The sequence below is a fragment of the Syngnathoides biaculeatus genome, chromosome 10 (genome assembly GCF_019802595.1).
Source record: "Syngnathoides biaculeatus isolate LvHL_M chromosome 10, ASM1980259v1, whole genome shotgun sequence".
In the NCBI taxonomy this organism is placed as follows: Eukaryota; Metazoa; Chordata; class Actinopteri; order Syngnathiformes; family Syngnathidae; genus Syngnathoides; species Syngnathoides biaculeatus.
Window position 1 is genome coordinate 29,328,915 of NC_084649.1, and position 24,936 is coordinate 29,353,850.

The 24,936-nt window shown below is 42.7% G+C and overlaps 1 protein-coding gene across 1 annotated transcript in view; it reads left to right on the forward strand.

Moving 5' to 3' along the window:
- The first annotated feature begins 10,167 nt into the window (after positions 1-10,167).
- pdrg1 (p53 and DNA-damage regulated 1) overlaps positions 10,168-24,936 on the forward strand; it is a 29,638-nt gene continuing 14,869 nt past the window's right edge. The window contains exon 1 of the mRNA XM_061832884.1: positions 10,168-10,577. Within this exon, the coding sequence (XP_061688868.1) occupies positions 10,494-10,577 (84 nt within the window). The 5' untranslated portion in view covers positions 10,168-10,493. The remainder of the gene's footprint in view (positions 10,578-24,936) is intronic.

The window sequence follows — 24,936 nt, forward strand, 5'->3', positions numbered from 1 at the left end:
TTTAGCCTTCGCCACGCGATGCATCTCAATGTATTCTTTACGCCTCTCCTCAGTCCTCTCCGTGTCCCACTTCTTCTTCGCTAATCTCTTACCTTGGATAACTTCTTGTATTTTGGGGTTCCACCACCAAGTCTCCTTCTCCCCTTTCCTACCAGAAGACACACCAAGTACTCTCCTGCCTGCCTCTCTGAATACGTTGACAGTAGTATTGCAGTTTTCTGGGAGCTCTTCCTGTCCATCTACAGCCTGTCTCACCTCTTTCCAGAAGGCCACACAACATTCTTCCTTTCTCAATTTCCGGCACCTGATTCTCTGCTCTACCTTTGTCGTCTTAGTTTTCCTACCCACGACCAGAGTCATCCTACACACCACCATCCTATGCTGTCGAGCTACACCCTCCCCCACCACTACCTTACAATCAGTAACTTCCGTCAGATTACATCGTCTGCACAAAATATAATCCACCTGCGTGCTTCTGCCTCCGCTCTTGTGGGTCACTCCATGTTCCTGACTCTTCTGGAAATATGTGTTCACCACTGCCAATTCCATTCTTTTTGCAAAGTCCTCCACCATCTGACCTTCAAAGTTCCTTTGCTGAATGCCGAACTTACCGATCACTTCTTCATCACCCGTTTCCTTTGCCAACATGTTCATTGAAATCTGCACCAATCACCACTCTCTCTCTCTGAGATGCTCAAGACTACTTCATCTAGTTCCTTCCAGAATTTGTCTTTCTATTCGAGGTCACATCCTACCTGTTGGGCAGAGCCGCGAATCACATTATACACAATACCCTCAATTTCAACTTTACAGTCAGTAACCTCCTTCAGATTACATCGTCTGCACAAAATATAATCCACCTGCGTGCTTCTACCTCCGCTCTAGAAGTTCACTATATGTTCCTCCGTCTTCTGGAAATAAGTGTTTACTACAGCCATCTCCATCCTTTTTGCGAAGTCCACCACCATCTTCCCCTCAAAGTTCCTTTGCTGAATGCCATACTTACCCATCACTTCATCATCGTTTCCCGTTTCCTTCGCCCACGTGTCCATTGAAATCTGCATCAATCACAACTTTTCTTCACTTTTCTTATGGTTTAATTAAAGAACATTTTGACTCATCCAGTTAATTCGGTTTTAGAGAGTCATATAACACTTCAATTGACCTGTGGTCATCTGGAGACACTGCTAGATATAATGGTGTGTCATCTGCATCGCTGTCAAAATTAGAGTTTTTTTTAAACAATGTATTTATTTGATTTTTCATATATAATTTTACAAAAACAACACAATAACAGTAAAACAAAAAAAAAACAGTATGCACAGACATAATAGTGTTAATTAAAAAAAAAGAAAGCACAAAAATCACAAATAACTGACATTTTTTTCAAAAACTCTTCTAAGGATCTGCATATGTCCTCAAATTCCTGAGCTCTTCCTCTCATGATATACGTGAGTCTTTCCAGTGGCCTGCAGGAGACCAAAATCTATAAGCATTGCCTTCTTTTTATTAACAGAAAAATCCTTGGGATATATACTTAAGATACACAGTGTTGCGCAATGAGGAACCTGAATTCCAACTATTATAGAAATTGTCTGAACAATAGATTTCCAATAATCTTTGACTTTCCAACAATCCCATAAACAATGATATAAATTACCATTGTCATTGGAGCACTTACTACATGTGTCTGGAATGTCAGGGGTCCACTGATGAAGTTTAACAGGAGTCACATAAGTCCTCATCAGCCATTTATATTGTAATAGCCTCATTCTAGTATTTTTTGTTTGTTTTTGTGCTTTTAGGCATGCATGTTCCCAATCAATTACATCAATATTTTCTTTAATATCTAGTTTCCTTGCCTCCAATCTATTTTTACTTGATTCTGTATCATGTGAGACTAGAGATTTATCTGCTTACATCCATGCAAACCTGACTGGACTAAATCTTCTTAACTGGACAAAGGGGGTTCATACATTATGTTTTTGATTAGTGCTGATATAAAGTGTTTTAACTGCAGATATTTGAAAAAATGCTTATTGGGAATAGAGAATTTTTGACATATTTGAATGAATGTAAGCATAGCTGAGCATTGTTGAGCAGACCAGTAATACCATTTAAAGTTTGGAAATTGTTGTTCCAGTTTCATAAGGCATATAAAGTAACCGTTGTCTTAATCTGGCTTTCTTATTATTCCAAATAAAATTCAGGACCATTCTGTTGAGTCTAGTGAAAAAGATGTCAGGTAATGAAAGAGGTATGGTTTGAAAAAATATATACAAATTTCGGCAAAAAGCTCATTTTAACTAAGTTTATACGTCCCAACATTGAAATGGGTATAATCATCCGCCTGTCTAGTAACTGTTGTACCTCCAAGATTAAAGGGTCATAATTAACCAGAGCGATGTTGTTAACCTCAGGGGAAATTTTGACCCCCAAATAAGTAAATCCATCTCTCGTGTTAAAAAAGGAGTGTTAACCACAGTATTAAGTCTTTCTTTAGAACTTAAAAATAAAATGGATGACTTTGTATCATTAATCAGATAACCTGAGAAACTACCAAACTTTTTAATTTGCTCCAATAAATTTGGAAGGCTCGTGGATAACTTGGTCAAAAAGAGAATGACGTCATCAGCATAAAGAGAGATTCTGTGATCTTGATCACCAATTTGGATGCCCGTCAAGCCTCTATCCATACGAATCGACATGACTAGGTGTTCTAAGGCTAAAATGAACAACATTGGGGAAAGAGGACAGCCCTGGCGTGTGGATCTTTCCAAAACAATTGGTTTGGAAGAAATACTGTTAGTGATAATACTAGCAGTAGGGTTTGTATATAAAATTTTTAACCATTTAAGAAAATTATTGCCAAATCCAAACCGAGGTTGAACATTAAATAAAAATGACCATTCACTGTTGTCAAAGGCCTGACGTGCATCCAACGACAGCAGTGCTGTCTTTACACTCTGCCTTTTCATGTAATATATTCAAAACTCTTCGAATATTGTGAAATCCTTGACGTTTTTTAACAAAACCGTTTTGATCATTATGTATTAAACTAGGTATATACTGATCCAATCATATTGCCAGGGCTTTACAAAGTATTCTTGTATCGCATTCCATCAAGCTTATTGGTCTATCGAGGAACATTCTGTGGAAGGCTTATTAGGTTTGAGGATCAGGGTAATTAACGCAAGTCACAATGTGGGAGGAAGAGTCTCCTTATTATATGAGTATATATACTGTCCATCAATGGAGTCAATAATTGTTTTTGAAATGCTTTATAAAATTCTCTAGTCAGTCCATCGGGCCCAGGAGCATAATTAGTGTTAATATTTTGAATTGCAGCAGAATTTTTTTCTTCTGTGAGATGGTTATCTAAGTTTTGTTTTGCCTCCTCTGATAGCACTGGAAATACAAGTGAATCAAGAAATGCATCCCTCTCAAACGAAGTCTGTTGTATCTCGGATTTATACAATTGTTCATAGAAATCCCTGAAAGTACTATTAATTTCTTGAGGGTCAAAAGTCAATTCTCCATTGGATGTCCTTATGCTCTTAATTGTCCGTTCTGTTTGTAATTTCCTAATCCTCCAAGACAAGAGTTTACCCGCATTTTCACCTTGATCGTAATATCGCTGCTTAAGCCATAATAAACTTTTTGCCGCTTCTTCTGTAGATAATTTATTATCGAAAACAAAGAAGAGGAGGAAACCGGATCCGTCGTCAGAAGAAAAAGAGGAATGCACAGATCCAACGACTGAGTGTAGGGACTTTAAATTTTGGGACTATGACAGGAAAAGCCCAGGAGTTGGTTGACATGATGATTAGGAGAAAGGTTGATGTACTGTGTATCCAAGAGAGCAGGTGGAAAGGTAGTAAGGCTAGAAGTTTAGGAGCAGGGTTTAAATTATTCTACCACGGAGTAGATGGGAAGAGAAATGGAGTAGGGGTTATTTTAAAGGAAGAGCTGGCTAAGAATGTCTTGGAGGTGGAAAGAGTATCAGATCGAGTGATGAGACTAAAATTTGAAATTGAGGGTGTTTCGTATAATGTGGTTAGCGGCTATGCCCCACAGGTAGGATGTGACCTCGAGTTGAAAGAGAAATTCTGGAAGGAACTAGATGAAGTAGTTCTGAGCATCCCAGACAGCGAGAGAGTTGTGATTGGTGCGGATTGTAATGGACATATTGGTAAAAGAAACAGGGGCGATGAAGAAGTGATGGGTAAGTACGGCATCCAGGAAACTTTGAGGGAGAGATGGTGGTGGGCTTTGCAAAAAGGATGGAGATGGCTGTAGTGAACACTTATTTCCAGAAGACGGAGAAACATATAGTGACCAACAAGAGCCGAGGTAGAAGCACGCAGGTGGATTATATTTTGTGCAGACGATGTAATCTGAAGGAGATTACTGACTGAAAAGTAGTGGTTGGGGAGAGTGTAACTCAACAGCATAGGATGGTGGTGTGTAGGATGACTCTGGTGGTAGGTAGGAAGATTAATAAGAGAAAGGTAGAGCAGAGAACCATGTGGTGGAAGTTGAGAAAGGAAGAATGTTGTGCGGCCTTTCGGAAAGAGGTGAGACAGGCTCTCGATGGACAGCCGAAGCTCCCGGAAGACTGGACTACGACAGCCAAGGTAATCAGAGAGACAGGCAGGAGAGTATTTGGTGTGTCTTCTGGTAGGAAAGGGGAGAAGGAGACTTAGTGGTGGAACCCCAAAATACAGGGAGTCATACAAGGAAAGACATTAGCGAAGAAGAAGTGGGACACTGAGAGGACTGAGGAGAGGCGAAAGGAGTACATCGAGATGCGACGTAGGGCAAAGGTAGAGGTGGCAAAGGCTAAACAAGAGGCATGTGAAGACATGTACACCAGGTTGGACACGAATGAAGGAGAAAGGGATCTCTACAGATTGGCCAGACAGAGGGATAGAGATGGGAAGGATGTGCAGCAGGTAAGGGTGATTAAGGATAGAGACGGAAATGACTGGTGCCAGTAGTGTACTAAATAGATGGAAAGAATACTTTGAGAAGTTGATGAATGAAGAAAATGAGAGAGAAGGAAGAGTTGAAGAGGCAAGTGTGAAGGACCAGGAAGTAGCAATGATTAGTAAAGGGGAAGTCAGAAAGGCACTGCAAAGGATGAAAAATGGAAAGGCAGTTGGTCCTGATGACATACCAGTGGAGGTATGGGAGCAATTTGGAGAGATGGCTGTGGAGTTTTTGACCAACTTCTTCAACAGAATACTAGCGGGCGAAAAGGTGCCTGAAGAATCGAGGAAAAGTGTTCTAGTTCCTATTTTTAAGAACAAAGGCGATGTTCAGAGCTGTGGGAATTATAGAGGAATAAAGTTGATGAGCCACACAATGAATTTATGGGAAAGAGTAGTGGAGGCTAGACTCAGGACAGAAGTAAGTATCTGCGACCAACAATATGGTTTCATGCCTAGAAAGAGTACCATAGATGCATTATTTGCCTTGAGAATGCTCGTGGAAAAGTACAGAGAAGGTCAGAAGGAGCTACATTGTGTCTTTGTAGACCTAAAGAAAGCCTTTGACAGAGTACCAAGAGAGGAAATGTGGTACTGCAGGCGCAAGTCTGGTGTGGCAGAGAAATATGTTAGAATAATATGGGACATGTATGAGAGCAGGAGAACAGCGGTGAGGTGTGCCTTAGGTGTGACAGAAGAATTTAAGGTGGAGGTGGGACTGCATCAGGGATCAGCTCTGAGCCCTTTCCTGTTTGCAGTGGTAATGGATAGGCTGACAGACAAGGTTAGACTAGATTACCCTTGGACCGTGATGTTTGCAGATGATATTGTGTTATGCATTGAAAGCAGGGAGCATGCAGAGGAACAATTAGAAAGATGGAGACATGCACTGGAAAGTAGAGGAATGAAGATTAGCCGAAGTAAAACAGATATGTGCGTGAATGAGAGAGGTTGAGGGGGAAGAGTGAGGCTACAGGGAGAAGGAATACCGAGGAAGGAGGACTTCAAAGGTTTAGGGTCAACAATCCAGAGCAATGGTGAGTGTGGTAAGGATGTGAAGAAACGGGTCCAAGCAGGTTGGAACAGAAGAGTCTCTGCTAGGACGAAGGGAAAAGTTTACAAAACAGTGGTGAAGCCGGCCATGATGTACGGATTAGAGACGGTGGCACTGAAGAAACAACAGGAGGCAGAACTGGAGGTAGCAGAAATGAAGATGTTGAGGTTCTCGCTTGGAGTGAGCAGGTTGGATAAAATTAGAAATGAGCTCATTAGAGGGACAGCCAAAGTTAAATGTTTTGGAGACAAGGTTAGAGAGAGCAGACTTAGATGGTCATGTTCAGAGGTTGATGTTTTGGAGATAAGATTCGAAAGAGCAGACTTCGATGGTTTGGACATGTTCAGAGGCGAGAGAGTGAGTATATTGGTGGAAGGGTGCTGAGGATGGAGCTGCCAGGCAAAAGAGCCAGAGGATGACCAAAAAGAAGGTTTATGGATGTGGTGAGGGAAGACATGAGGGGAGTTGGGGTTAGAGAGGAAGATGCAGAAGATAGGCTAAGATGGAAAAAGATGACACGCTGTGGCGACCCCTAATGGGACAAGCCGAAAGGAAAAGAAGAAGAAGAAGAAGATCTGTAGATAATTTATTATATTTACTTCTTAAAAATAGCAATTCTTTATGTTTAAGTGGATCATTTACCTGATCTAAATTATTTTCTAACTGCTTTATTTGCTTCTCTAAATCACACGTCTGCTTTTGGTGTTTAGATTTAGAATTTGTATAACTAATAATTTCTCCTCGAATGTAAGCTTTGAATGCTTCCCATCTTGTACAAGCTCCCGTTTGATCTGTATTAATTTAAAAAAAAAATTACTTTTTATGAAGGAAACAAAGTTCTCATTCTGTAGCTATATAGATTTAAATCGCCAATTGCAGGGGCAGTGACAAAGTTTGTCTATTTGAATATTCATAGATATTGGTGCATGGTCACTAATCACAATACTGTCATACCAGCAGTTTTTAACCTTTGACAGAAGGTTTTGAGAGACAAAAAAGTAATCAATGCGCGATCGAGATTTCTGGGAGCCTGAATAACATGGAAATTCCATTTTAGAAGGATTAAAATATCTTCAAATTTCAACTAAATTTAAATCAAAACTATATTGTTTTAAAATGTTCCTTGTTTTCGCTTTACTTGGATCTAACCCTGTAGTACGATTCAATACGGGATTTAATGTGCAATTAAAGTCATCGCCAACTAGAACTGACCCATGTAAAGCAGAAATTGTTAAAAAAAGGTCTTCAAAAAACTTAGGATTGTCCTCATTTGGACCATATAAACATACCAAATTTCATACGAGAGAGAAAATAGTACCCTGAATTATCACATATCGCCCTGCTGGATCATGAATTGTATTAGTTATTTGTAATGGTATAGTTTTGTGAACAATAATTAAAACACCCCGTGCATAATTATTGTATGATGCATATCGTCCATTTCCAGGCCACCTATTTCTAACCTTTTTGATTTCTGAATCAGTCAAATGACTCTCCTGAAGGAGTACTATTTTAGAATTCAATAATTTAATTCTATTAATAACCTGTTTCAAATGATTAAGATTTTTAAGCCCCCTGACATTCCAACTTGTAATCTTTAAATCAACAATTGTATGACTTGTACTTTCCAAAAGCATACAAAATACAATATTATCAAAACAGTGACTTAGATTAACATCATGTCTGTGCAACTTAAACTAAAAAACACAACTCAAAATTGGAGTTCTGAAGAATTTGACCCAATGGTAGCATATACAGAAGAGAGGTGGAAGAACTGATCCTTGAGAGAGCCAAAAGGTCATTGCCATATGACGAGATCAAACACTTCCAGTGGTTACAAAATAATGTTTCCACGTTACACGTTACCAACTTTTTCAGCAGTATATTATGATATTCTGTATCAAAAGCTGCATTGAGATCCGAGAATACGAGAATTGACACATTTCAAAAGTTAGTGTTCATGAGAGGATGCTCTCCAAGACTGTTCAGTGACTGCATCAAGCTGCTTGGAAAATGAGGTGTTTCTCAGTAGAGGGTAGTTCCAGAGGATTTGCAATCAATTCCTGAGCGATACCCTTCATCAGTTTTAGGCATCAAGGGAGAGCAAAAAGGAACACCCATTCACAGTGCCATCGATTCAGCAGAGAGATGGCTGTGGTTCAAAAGAGGAGAGCCAAGGAGTCAGGGTACTGTAGATAGCTACACTGTTTAAAAAAACTACCAATAGAATTTACATGGCCAGAAGGTGGTCGATGGTTGTGGCGGCAATGCCTGAACCGGTTGGTGGACACCAGCGGTGATAAAGGCTTTCAAGCTGAAAAAGGAGTCCTATCGGGCTTTTTTGCCTGTGGGATTCCTGAGACAGCTGATGGGTATCAGCTGGCCAAGCATAATGCAGCTTTGCTGGTTGCTGATGCAAATCTCAGACATGGGAGTTTGATGACTTTATTGAAGTTAACCTCCAGATGAATTTCAGAAAAATCTGGTCCACCATCAAGCAGTGCAACATCAACACTGTATATTGGGGGTGGGTTGCTCTTGACCTTCACTTGGGACATTGTGAGTAAGTCGGTAGAATACTACAAAGAACTCAATTACACCGACATGGCTTCCCATGAAGAATCAGAGTCTGGGGTCTCTGAAGCAGGCTCTCCTATCTCTGGAGTCGGTGTCACCGAGGTGGTTAAAAAGCTCCTCAGAGGCAAGGCCCAGGGGTGGATAAGATTCGCTCGGAGTTCCTAAATGCTCTTATTGTTGTGGAGATGTTCTGGTTGGTTCTGCAACATCGCATTGACTTCAGGGACAGTGCCTCTACATTGCAAAATTCCTTTTTAAAAATTGAAAATGTCCCAAGTACAGAGGGATCACACTTTTCAGCCTCCCTTGTAATGTCTATTCACTGATGCATGAAAGGAAGGTCCGTCGGAAAATTTAATTTCAGATTCAGGAGGAGCAGTTTGGGTTTCATCCTGGCCATGGAAAAATGGACCAGCTCTACAACCCCGGTGGGGTCCTAGGAGGTCCATTGGACAAAACACAACCACTCTATAGTGTCATGACCAGAACAGGAGGCTGAACCCATAATGCACGACTTACGAGACCAGGTACGGTTCGGGAAGCATCTTTATTCATTCTAAGGTCGAAACACAGCCAGCCAATCCAAAGAAGAAGCAGTCCCAAAATTAGCAGGCATGAAGGCAGGGTCATTAACGAGGCAGGGTTCGGTACACAGAGTACCAGGAACATAGGCAAAGGGTTGCGGGAACGTGACATAGTAGTACAACAATCTGGAAAGGACCAGACCGCACGCGTGGTAATATATACATGGACTGTAATCACCAAAACGAGACGCAGGTGAGCGCATCTGCTCATCGGAGCAGGTGCGCACTGCATCGGGAACAGAAATACCCATGACAGTAACAACCCCCCCCCCCCCCAACGTACCCTCAGGATGCAATACATGGAAGTCCCCAATGAGTGAGGGGTCGACCACGAGTCGGGAAGGGACCCACGAACGCGCTTATCATCATAAGGGTCGGGGGGAGTACCGGAGCTTATCCCAGATGTCAACGGGCAGGAGGCAGGGTACACACTGAACTCGTTGCCAGCCAATCGCAGGGCACATTGAGACAAACAACCGCACTCACAATCACACTTAGGGGTAATTTGGTGTCCAATTAATGTTGCATGTTTTTGGAACGTGGGAGGAAACCAGAGTGCCCGGAGGAAACCCATGCAGGCATGGAGAGAACATGCAAACTCCACACAGGGAGGGCTGGGATTGAACCCGGGTTCTCAGAACTCTGAGGCCAACACTTTCCGGTGATTCACGGTGCTACCCACAAAACGTACACTTCAATGCTATTTTCAGTCTTAGTTCCACAAAGCATGCTGGGAGCGCCCATTGTATTGTATCGCTCCCAGCATGCTTTGTCCCTCTACGGAAGTAAATTTACGAGTGTCCATGAACTCACATCGTGCACACTAAACCACAACCTGCTGTGTACGTGTCTGTTGAATATAATCATGAATGGCGTTGAGGTTTTTCTTTGACGTATAACGGATCGTATTTACTGTGTTAAGGCTTGTTCTATATTGGAAAACGCACATAACCTGGAACCCTTAAAAATAACCAACAGTCATTCAGAAACGTTCATCGACACAAAAAAAAATAGTGCGTTCAATTACGTTGATCAGTCAGAAATAAACAAAGTTGAGTTCACGTTCACTAAAATTAGCAATACATCAGTAAATTTTGTTGATTGAGGTCTTTAAGTCACGGTACAACAGAAACATTTTACGTCCCTACAAATGTACCCAAATCGTACAATTTGACCGACTGGGATGCCGTAGTGATCCAAAATGGTGACGTAATGCGCATGCCCCATTGCATTTGTGTCGCGGAAAGTGCTACTCCCGGATATTGATGTCACATTGGGATAATAGCCATGGATTCCAAAAGTCACGGTGTTGTGGAGTTTATGAGAGAGGTTGAAGAAGCAGCTGAAGATGTCTTAACAACCAAACAACAGGTAAACTTGTTAGAACTCATCTGTGGGCGCACGCCAGGTAAATTCGTTTCAATGGCTGTTGCTCACGTTAATGCAGCCCTATGGGGGCACAAACCAGTGCAATCTGGAGGCCGGTCCCAAGCCCGGATAAATGCAGAGGGTTGCGTGAGGAAGGGCATCCGGCGTAAAAACTGTGCCAAACAAATATGAGCGTTCATCTAAAGAATCCCATACTGGATCGGTCGTGGCCCGGGTTAACAATGCCCGGCCCCGGCATTGCTAACCTGCAGAGCGTCGGTGGAAATTCAGCTACTGTGGGTCGAAGACAAAGAAGAGGAGGAAACCGGATCCATCGTCAGAAGAAAAAGAGGAATGCACAGAGCCTTCAACTGAGTGTAGGGACTTTGAATGTTGGGACTATGACAGGAAAAGCCCAGGAGTTGGTTGACATGATGATTAGAAGAAAGGTTGATGTACTGTGCATCCAAGAGAGGAGGTGGAAAGGTAGTAAGGCTAGAAGTTTAGGAGCAGGGTTTAAATTATTCTACCACGGAGTAGATGGGAAGAGAAATGGAGTAGGGGTTATTTGAAAGGAAGAGCTGGCTAAGAATGTCTTGGAGGTGGAAAGAGTATCAGATCGAGTGATAAGACTAAAATTTGAAATTGAGGGTCTTATGTATAATGTGGTAAGCGGCTATGCCCCACAGGTAGGATGTGACCTCGAGTTGAAAGAGAAATTCTGGAAGGAACTAGATGAGGTAGTTCTGAGCATCCCAGACAGCGAGAGAGTTGTGATTGGTGCAGATTGTAATGGACATATTGATAAAGGAAACAGGGGCGATGAAGAAGTGATGGGTAAGTACGGCATCCAGGAAAGGAACTTTGAGGGACAGATGGTGGTGGACTTTGCAAAAAGGATGGAGATGGCTGTAGTGAACACTTATTTCCAGAAGACGGAGGAACATATAGTGACCTACTAGAGCGGAGGTAGAAGCACGCAGGTGGATTATATTTTGTGCAGACGATGTAATCTGAAGGAGGTTACTGACTGTAAAGTAGTGGTAGGGGAGAGTGTAGCTCGACAGCATTGGATGGTAGTGTGTAGGATGACTCTGGTGGTGGGTAGGAAGATTAAGAAGACAAAGGTAGAGCAGAGAACCAGGTGGTGGAAGCTGAGAAAGGGAGAATGTTGTGCGGCCTTTCGGAAAGAGGTGAGACAGGCTCTCGATGGACAGCAGAAGCTCCCGTAAGACTGGACTACGACAGCCAAGGTAATCAGAGAGACAGGCAGGAGAGTACTTGGTGTGTCTTTTGGTAGGAAAGGGGTGAAGGAGACTTGGTGGTGGAACCCCAAAATACAGGGAGTCCCACAAGGAAAGAGATTACCGAAGAAGAAGTGGGACACGGAGAGGACTGAGGAGAGGCGTAAAGAATACATTGAGATGCATCGCGTGGCGAAGGCTAAACAAGAGGGATATGACGACATGTATTCCAGGTTGGATACGAAAGAAGGAGAAAAGGAGCTCTACAGGTTGGCCAGACAGAGGGCTAGAGATGAGAAGGATGTGCAGCAAATAAAGGTGATTAAGGATAGCGATGGAAATATGTTGACTGGTGCCAGCAGTGTACTAAGTAGATAGAGTACTTTGAGAAGTTAATGAATGAAGAAAATGGGAGAGAAGGTAGAGTAGAAGAGGCAAGCTTGAATGACCGGCAAGTGGCTTTGATTAGAAAGGGAGAAGTTAGAAAGCCACTCAACAGAATGGAAAAACAGTTGGTCCCGATGACATACCAGTGGAGGTATGGAAGCAGATTGCTGAGGTGGCTGTGATGTTTTTGACCAACTTATTCAATAGAATAAGAGCGGGAGAGAAGATGCCAGAAGAATGGAGGAAAAGTGTGCTAGGCCCCATTTTTAAGAACAAAGGTGATGTTCAGAACTGTGGAAACTACAGAGGAATAAAGATGAGCCACACAATGAAGTTATGGGAAAGATTAGTGGAGGCTAGACTCAGGACAGAAGTATCTGCGTTCAACAGTATGGCTTCATGCCTCGAAGGAGTACCACAGATGCAAGTACATTGAGATGCGACGTAGGGCAAAGGTAGAGGTGGCAAAGGCTAAACAAGAGGCATATGAAGACATGTACACCAGGTTGGACACGAAAGAAGGAGAAAAGGATCTCTACAGGTTGGCCAGACAGAGGGATAGAGATGGGAAGGATGTGCAGCAGGTAAGGGTGATTAAGAATAGAGATGGAAATGTGTTGACTGGTCCCAGTAATGTACTAAATAGATGGAAAGAATAATTTGAGAAGTTGATGAATGAAGAATATGAGAGAGAAGGAAGAGTTGAAGAGGCAAGGACCAGGAAGTGGAAATGATTACTAAGGGGGAAGTCAGAAAGCCACTACAAAGGATGAAAAATGGAAAGGCAGTTGGTCCTGATGACATACCGGTAGAGGTATGGAAGCAATTTGGAGAGATGGCTGTGGAGTTTTTGACCAACTTATTCAACAGAATACTAGCGGGCGAAAAGATGCCTGAAGAATGGAGGAAAAGTGTTCTAGTTCCCATTTTTAAGAACAAAGGCGATGTTCAGAGCTGTGGGAATTATAGAGGAAAAAGTTGATGAGCCAAACAATGAAGTTATGGGAAAGAGAAGTGGAGGCTAGACTCAGGACAGAAGTAAGTATCTGCGAGCAACAGTATGGTTTCATGCCTAGAAAGAGTACCACAGATGCATTATTTGCCTTGAGGATGCTAGTGGAAAAGTACAGAGAAAGTCAGAAGGAGCTACATTGTGTCTTTGTGGATCTGGAGAAAGGTGTGACAGAAGAATTTAAGGTGGAGGTGGGACTGCACCAGGGATCAGCTCTGAGCCCTTTCCTGTTTGCAGTGGTAATGGATAGGCTGACAGACAAGGTTAGACTAGATTACCCTTGGACCGTGATGTTTGCAGATGATATTGTGTTATGCATTGAAAGCAGGGAGCATGCAGAGGAACAATTAGAAAGATGGAGACATGCACTGGAAAGGAGAGGAATGAAGATTAGCCGAAGTAAAACAGATATGTGCGTGAATGAGAGAGGTTGAGGGGGAAGAGTGAGGCTACAGGGAGAAGAGATAGCGAGGGTGGAGGACTTCAAATGTTTAGGGTCAACAATCCAGAGCAATGGTGAGTGTGGTAAGGAAGTGAAGAAACGAGTCCAAGCGGGGTGGGAAAGTTGGCAGAAGGTGTCTGATGTTCTATGTGACAGAAGAGTATCCGCCAGGATAAAGGGCAAAATTTATAAAACAGTGGTGAGGCCGGCCATGATGTACGGATTAGAGACGGTGGCACTGAAGAAACAACAGGAAGCAGAACTGGAGGTAGCAGAAATGAAGATGTTGAGGTTCTCGCTCGGAGTGAGCAGGATGGATAAAATTAGAAATGAGCTCATTAGAGGGACAGCCAAAGTTGGATGTTTTGCTGACTAGGTTCGAGAGAACAGACTTCGGTGGTTTGGACGTGTTCAGAGGCGAGAGAGTGAGTATATTGGTGGAAGGGTGCTGAGAATGGAGCTTCCAGGCAAAAGGCGAGAGGAAGACCAAAGAGAAGGTTTATGGATGTGGTGAGGGAAGACATGAGGGCAGTTGGTGTTAGAGAGGAAGATGCAGGAGATAGGCTAAGATGGCAAAAGATGACACGCTGTGGCAACGCCTCACGGGACAAGCCGAAAGGAAAAGAAGAAGATCTGTAGATAATAGAAGAGGCTGTTGCTCACGTTAAGTTTAGGCAACAATCGTAAGTGTTCAATAGGCTCCATATTTGCAATTGTGAGTCCTTATGTGTCTGGCCAACACAATTTATTTGTGGTTCCGCCAAGGATTTCTAAAAGATGTTTCAAATAATGTATTTTAGGTACCAAATCATCCCTTGGACTGTGGGCAATGAGAAAATAGCATTTTGTTTTGATTACCTATTAATATTCTTGGCCTACATACAAAAAACAAGAAAACCATGTAAAAAGTGAATGCTTTTTTAAAAGCAAAAAAATGGTCCAAGCTTGTTTAATGCTATAAAGTGAGTATGCTATAAAATGAGTATTATGTCAGTTTTTGTGTTTTAACTTTTCATTCAGGTCATACATTAATACATTATATGATCAATTGTCCCATATTTTGATGAAATATTAATAAAAATCCCTCAAGAAATGGGTTACATGTAATTTTCCTTTAAATTTGCCTATGAAAATTAAGCAAAAAGTGGAGTTCCTCAAGGTGGCACGGTAACTCAGGTGGTGAAGTTGGCCTCACAGTTCTGAGGTCCCGGGTTCAATCCCGGACTTGCCTGTGTTGAGTTTGCATGTTCTCCCCGTGCCTGCGTGGGTTTCCTCCGTGCACTCTGGTTTCCTCCCACATTCCAAAAACATGCAACGTTAATTGGACACCAAAATTACCCCTAAGTGTGATTGTGAGTGCAGTTGTTTGTCTCAATGTGCCCTGCAATTGGCTGGCAACCAGTTCAGTGTGTACCCTGCCTCCTGCCCGTTGACAGCTGGGATAAGCTCCAGCACTCCCCGCCACCCTTGTGAGGATAAGCGGTGAAGAAAATGGAAGGATGGAGTTCCTTAAGCTTTGAAAGTTCCTGTGACTACGAAGACTAACATCAAAGGTGTCTTAAACTGAGGGAAAGTCTACAACCTTATTGGGAACTTCACAACTTGCTTTAGTCCTTAATTTCAACGGAAGTCCTCAGCTGACTGTTGGCCACTCGATGAAAGTCACCAACTGTTTGTCCAAATGTCACTACTGTCACTGCTCAGTCATTTCAAAATGGCTTTTACACATTGTGTCGGATGGAATAAACCCCCGCCAATAATAAAACATCCCGGTCCCGGGCCATCCTCTGACTTAATTTGTCACTGGTAACTCGATCTGGAGCTGTATCCTTTTAAAAAAAAAAAAAAAAAAAAAAAGTCAATTGAGTCATACCAAGTCGTTTAATTTCTTTTGTTCATATTAGTGTGTACATTTATCATGTAAATACATTGCATTAATGTTACAAAACGCTTACAAATGACATGGCAAATTTTAGTTCATTGAATAATTAATTGGATTTACATGAACCTAGATTTTACCAAACAAGTTTCTGAAAAAAGCCTTAATGAACAACAAAGGAGTCTGTAAAAGTAAGTTTCTTTCGGCTTGTCCCTTTTGGGGTCGCCACAACGTGTCATCTCAGATGAAAGCACATATATGTTTGGCACAATTTTTACCCCGGATGCCCTTCCTGACGCAACCCTTCTCAGGGAGTTGAGGCCCCAGTGGTGTAATGTATTCAAAATATGCATAATCAAACGCATAAAACTCAATTGCCAATCATTGGGCAAGTGTATGATGTTGAGAAAAAATGCTCAGATTAAAAACAAAACTAAGCATGGAACTTTAGCTGGTATAGTGACACCTTCTTGATCACTGGCAATGGATCTTTAGCAGTACTTGCACCTTAAACACTCAACATACTGACAACACAGCACCATTCAACATATCTGAAATCAACCTGGCAACAAGAAGCATACATAAACATCCCCAATTGTTGCCCAACGGTGTTACATTTTATCAAGTCCAGACAGTGACAAGTTAAGAAAGATCACTGTATCACAATTGATCCAGAAGTCAATATAATTTACATGCTTTTTTTAGGGCCATGTGCAGAAATCTTAAGTAGAATGAACCAGTAAAAAGCCTGGGTGCAATTTATAACATTTCCTCTTTATCGCTCATCTTCGTTCAGGACCACCTCGAGCAGCCCTGTTCTTTTTCGGGACTGGTGGCGCTGCATGCAGGGTATTATTTATTCTCCTCACACGGTCCAAAAACGTAACAGATTACTAAGATAGTTATTATGAAAGATAACATCATAATTCATCAAATACTAACCGTATATGCCTGTTTCACACTGAAAATCATGAAAAAAACAATCTTCAAACTTTCACTTCGCATTAAAAATGCATTATTTTTGTCACATTCTCTCCAAACTGGAATACACATGGCGTTTAGGTTCTCCACAATGCGTTGTGCCAGGTCTCCGATCATTCAAAGTGCGATTTCATATCAGATGCCGTAAAAGAACAAGTATTTTGTGAACCAAAAATGTAGCGCTTCTACCGAGGCCAGACTGCCAGCTCCCTTAGCGGCAATGGCTGTCACTATTTATTCTTTTCTTTGACTTCTTATACTACTATTTCTATTTCTCAGTTTTTTTTCCCCAGCAGTCTATATATCCCATGGTACAATTTTGTCTCTTATCAGTTAAGTTTTGTTCTTTCACCAATCAAATGTTGTTTGTATGGCGGAGGCTCCCAATTTTGTGTTTATTAGTAATAATTACTGTTTATTTATAATCATTACATTAAAAGTACATGGTTGTTTTGGTGTTTACCTGTTTCCCAATTCGGAATGCATGTGCGCACAGACACACACCCATGTGTATTTTGGAAACAGACATTAAAACAAGTTATCACATTTTTTTGTCTGAATATTAGAAATGTTTATTCTTTATACAGTGCTGCTTGAAATTATGTGAACCCTCTTAATATGATCACTTGTTTTGTAAACTAACCTTGTTAAACATACATCCAAATCCCAATTTATAAAGTATATCTTTTAAATGACACACACAAAAATATGTGAATTTCAATGATTTAATCCAACAAATGTGTTTTGATCTCCACAAAATTGTATGTGTGCATAGGTATTGTATTTAAACCCCAGCTGCATTGGTTAAATCCAGCAAGTCAAAAACAGACTAAACATTTGGGTGCATATTCAAGCAGACCAATGAATTAAGACATCTTTCGGAAGGGGTTTGGCCTTCACTAATTAATATACCGATGAAAGTAACCAAACCATCTGACGTCTCATACAAATAAACAAAGCCAAGAACAAAGTGGTAACCAGATAGCCGAAGTCGTGAAAAAGATTTTATTGAAAGTCTGTTCATCTGGGGAGGGTTGTCAGACTATTCTGAATGATTCCACCTCCAATCATACACTGTCAGACTAATAAATTACAAATGGATAGTCTTCAACAGGACAGAAGCTCTCCCAAATTGGACATCTACTAATACTATCACCAAGAATCTCTGGGGGGGAAAAAATGATGCAGTCTCAAACACGACGAACTGGCAACTGACAATAGAACACACAAGGCTTATATGCATGACCTGATTAGCGTCAATGAGGCGCAGGTGCGGAGCTGCTGTCTCTTGCCCACGGTTTGGTGGCGTTCAACCAGCAGCCGCTGCCTCTCGACCATGCACCGGCGGCACTCGACAAGCAGGTGCTGCCTCTCGACCATGCCCCGGCAGCACTCGACCAGCGGCCGCTGCCTCTCTATCATGCCTCGGTGGCGCTCGACCAGCTGCCGCTGCCTCTCGACCACGCCTTGGCGGCTCTCGACCAGCGGCTTGGGGTCTGGTGAGGCATGGACTCGGGTTCTGCCGAGGTGCGGGCAAGAGACGGGTTAAGCTCAGGCTCTGTCAAGGCACGAACAAGAAGCGGCTAGGGCTCGGGGACTGCCGAGGCACGAGCAAGAGGCTGCTGGGGCTCAGGCATCGCTGAGTCATGAATGGGAGGGGGCTGGGTTTCGGGCCCCACTGACACAGGATTGAGAGGTGGCTGAGGACCTGACGGCGCCGTGACATGAGCAATAACCTGCTGGGGGTCTAGCGCTGCTGAGACTTGTGCAGGAGTTGACTGGGGGTCCGGCGGCGCCACAACATGAGCCAGAGGGGGCTGGGGTCTGGCACAGCTGCGACATGAGCAAGAGGTTGCTAGGGGTCAGGCACAGCCGCAACAAGAGCAAGAGGTGGCTTGGGTCAGGCGCTGCCGAGACATGAGCAAGACGCGGCTTGGGGTCAGGCGCCACCAAGACATGAACCCGAGGTGGCTTGGGGTCAGCAGGTGCCTCCTCAGCCTGCTGCCATCAAGGCTTGGTAGGAGTGGATACGGGAGTGGAAGAGTGGACACCGACTCAGGAATGTGAACTGGGAAACATGAGTGATTATAGAACGAGTTGACTTATTGGCGGATTTTGCTTTGTGTGGCTTGGGCAGAGTTAAGCGGGAGGCATAAAGTTGTGCTCTGCTTGGATGCCTCTGTGTGCCACCCTGGAGTGTTCCCAGATGAATAGCCAAACAGGTGTCTCAGAAAAGGTCGGAGGGAGAGGACTTGGACTGAGGCACATGGGGGCTGGAAACGGCGGGAGGTGACACAAAAATGACTGGGACCAAAATCTATATCAGTCAGAATTGGGCAGGTGGTCATATAAGTCCAGGTCCTCTTCAACGTCAGAAAAATCAGAGTCTAATAAGACATATGGTGGTGATCATAACACATGGGTGGTGCAGGTGACAAGTTAGGACAGGACAAAAAGACAGAGCCCACTCGGATAGGGGATGCTTGGTCAGCAGGCTGAGTGCGCTGGGAGGTAGACCGGCGGCGTGACTGGCAACGCTGCGTTTTTCCTGCCAGGTTAGGGATATGTAAATGCGCAATGTCATGCAAGAGAAATGTCTATTTGTATCGCATCAGACTTGAGGCAGAGCACTGGTTTCGATTGTGAGCCAAGTCAAATAAGTACACTCACTCACTTATAAAGACGACAATGATATTACTCGTGATCTTTCCAAGTAAAAAGTACTCACCCTGCTTTACATGTGCAGTACAATTACACTATTTTATCCTGTTGGATTTCAATATGAAGTTTGTGAGGCGTAAAACGTTCTTGCATCGATCAACGTTTCGCTGTAACTGTGCCATTGGGTCCTGCTCCATCCAAAATCTTAATTCTGTGTACATATCTTTGCATGAAATAGATGAGACCTCTCTGTAGAACTCTCTTAGACAAGTCTGACGCATTTGGGGAAAAAACGTACCCTAATATTATCTGGAATACTTGATAGAGAATTGACTTCAAATATGTTCTGCTCATCCGCCATTTTTTAAGCTTGTGGGACATAGCTAAGGGGGTAGAGCTTAAGACCACCATCGGAAAGGTCCATTCCACCCCTACCCCCCAAACTGACCAAAGCCCAATGACCAGAACTGGGCACAGAAGCAGGGCCTTACCAAGGCAGGAGGATATCGAGTATTACAATTATTGATTGTTTATTTGGAAGAGCTATAACTTTTAAATCACACAACAAAGATAAGGAGAAATCATAATCCTGCAAGTGACCAGAAGCACCATACGGATTACTACTACTCAGGGATGAGAATTTTCCGCGGATTCACGGAATTCTGAGTCTTTTCATCCGAAATTGTCATTTTTGTGAAATGTGTAAATCCGTTGAATTTTTTTTTTTTTTTTTTTTTTTTTTTTGGTGGAGTACGGCTTGATGCGGAGCGAGGCTGTGATCAAGACCGGCCACCATCTGTCGGCAATGCTCGTCGTGAAGTTAGTCACAGCTGTTATAGCAGAAAACGGCATTGTTGTCTGTTTACGGGATTGCTATCTGTTCACGGCATTGCTATCTGTTTGCATTAAATTAAATTCAATTTCAAATTTGGTGTTTAGAAAACGACAACATTCCGATTTCCGGCAGCATTTTGGCAGTATTTCACTGGGATTTTCACTCTGATGTTAACATTAAATAGAGAAGCATTCTGTTTACTACGGCATAGTTATACGCCGTAGTAGACATTAACATACGTACGCATATTTTATCAAGCAGTCTGCACGTTTTCCAGTATGGTGAAAGTCTTGGAGCAAAAAAGATGATCGTGCCAGGGAAATTGATAAAAACTACAGAGTAAAAAAAACAGTTTCAGATGGGCATTGCTTGAAAAAAGTGTAACCATGCAGATAGGGACGAAAATTGTATCAACATGTCGAACCAAACAACATACAAAAAGTGGACGCTCCCGGCAAAGTTCTGTGCATTCTGTGTTCCGATAGGGGCAAAATATATCCAGGAGCATATCCAAACCAGGAAACACAAAGGTAAGTTTGACGTGAATTTCCCAAATATTATATAATCTGGTTTAAAACTCTCCCAAACTAATATGTGCATTTATCTAAAGAATTCCATTTGGGATTCGTCCGAGCCCGAGTTAACAACATCCAACACCGGCATTATTAACCTGCAAAATGTTGGTGGAAATCCAGCTTCTGTCAGTTGAAGACAAAAGTGAAGTGGAAAGCAAGTTCTTGGGCAGATGGAGAAGAGGAAAGCACAGATCTTAGAATTGAATTTGGGGACTTTTAATGTTGGGACCTTGACAGGTATATCTCGGGAGTTGGTTGACATGATGATTAGGAGAAAGGTTGATATATTGTATGTCCAGGTGGAAAGGCACTAACGGTAGATGTTTAGGGGAAGGATTTAAATTACTTTATCATGGTGTGGATAGAAGGAGAAATTAAAGTTGACTAGGAATGTTTTGGAGGTGAAAAGAGTATAAGATTGAGTGATGAGGCTGAAACCTGAAATTGAGGGTGTTATGTATAACGTGATTAGCAGCTATGCCCCACAGGTAGGATGTGACCTAGTGTTAAAAGAGAAATTCTGGAAGGGACGAGATGAAGTAGTTCTGAGCATCCTAGAAAGAGAGAGTCATGATTGATGGAGATTCTAATGGACATGTTGATGAAGGAAACAGAGGTGGTGAAGAAGTAGTTGGTAAGTATGGCATCCAGAAAAAGAATGTGGAGGGACAGATGGTGGTCAGCTTTGCAAAAAGGAAAGAAATGGCTGCATTGAACACTTATAGTGAAGAAAATAAGTATTTGAACACCCTGCTATATTGCAAGTTCTCCCACTTAGAAATCATGGAAGGGTCTGAAATTTTCATCGCAGTTGCATGTCCACTGTGAGAGAGATAATTTTCTTCTTTTCCTTTTGACTTGTCCGTTAGGCATCGCCACAGCATGTCATCTTTTTCCATCTAAGCCTATCTCGTGCATCTTCCTCTCTAACACCCACTCTCCTCATGTCCTCCCTCACAACATCCATCAACCTTTTCTTTGGTCTTCCTCTTGCTCTTTTGCGTGCCAGCTCCATCCTCAGCACCCTTCTACCAATATGCCAACTCTCTTGCCTCTGAACATGTCCAAACCATTTAAATCTGCTCTCTCTAACCTTGTCTTCAAAACATCCAACTTTGGCTGTCCCTCTAATGAGCTCATTTCTAATCCTATCCAACCTGTTCACTCTAAGCAAGAACCTCAGCATCTTCATTTCTGCTACCTCCAGGTTTGCTTCCTGTTGTGTCTTCAGTGCCACCGTCTCTAATCCGTACATCATGGCTGGCCTCACTACTGTTTTATAAACTGCCCTTCATTTTACCAGAGACTTTTCTGTCTCACAGAACACCAGACACCTTCTGCCAACTGTTCACCCCGCTTGGACTCGTGTCTTCACTTCCTTACCAGTCTCCATTGCTCTGTTTTGTTGACCCCAAGTATTTGAAGTTGTCCACCCTCGCCATCTCTTCTCCTTGGAGCTTCACTCTTCCTCTTCTGCCCCTCACATTCATGCACATATATTCTGTTTTACTTCAGCTAATTCATTCCTCTCGTTTCCAGTGCGTGCATGTTTGTGATTGTTCCTCTGCCTACTCCCTGCTTTTACTGCAGATCACAATATCATCTGCTAACATCATAGTCCAAAGGGATTCCAGTCTAACCTCATCCTTCAACCTATCCATTAAAACCACAAACAGAAGGGGCTCAGCGCTGATCCTTGATGCAGTCCCACCTTCCCCTTAAATTCTTCTGGCACACCTATGGCACATCTCACCACTGTTCTGCTCCCCTCATATATGTCCTGTACTATTCTAACATATTTCTCCACCACACCAGACTTCCGTATACAGTACCACAGTTCCTCTCTTGGTACTCTGTCATAGGCTTCCTCTAGGTCTACAAAGACACAATGTAGCTCCTAATGACCTTTTTCTTTTTCACGAGCATCCTCAAGGCAAATAATGCTTCTGTGGTACTCTTTCTAGGCATGTAACCATACTGTTGCTCACAGATACTGACCTTTGTCCTGAGTCTAGCCTCCGCGGCTCTTTCCCGTAACTTCATTGTGTGGCTCATCATATTTATTCTTCGTAGTTTCCACCGTTCTGAACATTGTCTTTGATCTTAAAAATGGGGACAAGCACACTTTTACTCCATTCTTCTGGCATCTTCTCCCCTGCTAGTATTCTATTGAATATGTTGCCCTGCTGGTATTCTATTGAATAAGTTGGTCAAAAACTCCACAGCTACCCCTCCAAATTGCTTCCATACCTCCACTGGTATGTCATCAGGACCAACTGTCTTTCTATTTTTCATTCTGTTCAGTGCCTTTCTAATTTCGCCCTTACTAATCATTGCCACTTTGTGGTCATTCATGCTTGCCTCTTGTACTCTACCTTCTCTCCCATTTTCTTCATTCATTAACTTCTCAAAATACTTTTTCCATCTACTTAGCACACTATTGGTTCCAGTCAACATATTTCCATCACTATCCTTAATCACCTTTACTTGCTGCACATGCTTTCCATCTCTATTCCTCTGTCTGGCCAACCTGTAGAGATCCTTTTCTCTCTCTTTCGTGTCCAACCTGGTGTACATGTCGTCATATGCCTCTTGTTTAGCCTTCGTCACCTTTACCTTTACCCTTTGTCGCATCTCAATGTATTCCTTGCGCCTCTCCTCAGTCCTCTCCATGTCCCACTTCTTCTTTGCTAATCTCTTTCCTTGGATGACTTCCTGTATTTTGGGGTTCCACCACCAAGTCTCCTTTTCCCCTTTCCTGCCAGAAGGCACCCCAAGTACTCTCCTGCCTGCCTCTCTGAGTACCTTGGCAGTAGTATTCCAGTCTTCCGGGAGCTCTCCCTGTCTCATCTCTTTCCGAAAGGCCACACAAAATTCTTCCTTTCTCAACTTCCACCACCTGATTCTCTGCTCTTCTTAATCCTCCTACTCACTACCAGAGTCATCCTACACACCACCATCCTATGCTGTCGAGCTACGCCCTCCCCCACCACTACCTTACAATCAGTAACTTACGTCAGATTACATCGTCTGCACAAAATATAATCCACCTGCGTGCTTCTGGCTCCGCTCTTGTGGGTCACTCCATGTTCCTGACTCTTGTGGAAATATGTGTTCACCACTGCCAATTCCATTCTTTTTGCAAAGTCCCCCACCATCTGACCCTCAAAGTTCCTTTGCTGAATGCCGAACTTACCCATCACTTCTTCATCACCCCTGTTTCCTTTGCCAATGAACATTCATTGAAATCTCCACCAATCACCACTCTCTCTCTGAGATGCTCAAGACTACTTCATCTAGTTCCTTCCAGAATTTTTCTTTCTATTCAAGGTCACATCCTACCTGTTGGGCAGAGCCGCGAATCACATTATACACAATACCCTCAATTTCAAATTTCAGCCTCATCACTTGAACTGATACTCTTTTCAGTTCCAAGACATTCTTCACCAGCTCTTCCTTTAAAATAAGCCCTACTCCATTTCGCTTCCCATCTACTCCATGATAAAATAAATTTAAACCCTGCATCTAATCTTCTAGCCTTACTTCCTTTCCAGTTGCTCTATTGGATGCACAATAGATCAACCTCCCTCCGAATCATCATGTCAACTAACTCCTGAGCTTTTCCTGTCATAGTCCCAACATTCAAAATCCCTACACACAGTTGTAGGGTCTGTGCATGCCTCTTTTTCTTCTGCCGACTAAGCCGCTTTCCTCTTCTTTTTTTGTCTTCGACCTACATTATCTGAATTTCTACCTATGCCTTGCAGATTAACAGGGGCGGGGGCGGGCGTAGTTAGCCCGGGCCACGACCTATCCATTCTGATCATTTGTTTGATGATCGCTTATATATGTCTGGCACAGTTTTACGCTGATGCCCTTCCTGATGCAACCCTCTGCATTTTTCCGGGCTTGGGACCAGCCTACAGGAAATGCACAGGAATTGTGCCCCTCTTCGGGCTGCAGATAGTCAAAACAAGCAATCAAATAAAGTCCGCACATGAGATAGACAATTCACATACTACTTGTGTGAAAATATAAAGGATAAGGCGATTTAAAGGATATGTGGATGGAAGGCATTCAAACCACAATGACCCTCACTCTAGTTAGTTAGTTAAAGGTTGAGTCCAAGTTCGATGTTTGGTCAACGTTGTATTCTCTACGTAGGTCATGTTGTTAGCGCCCTAGGTTAACTTAGGCCGAGCAGCTTTAACGCGAACGATACGGCACCAATTTGGGTACTAAGATGTACTAAATTAAGACTTGTTAAGTTTCCTATAAGTCTTCACGGTCCTCGTCATAAAAGTTATGAAGTCTCTTAGCCAGCTTATCTTAAGGTGGTCTGGGCC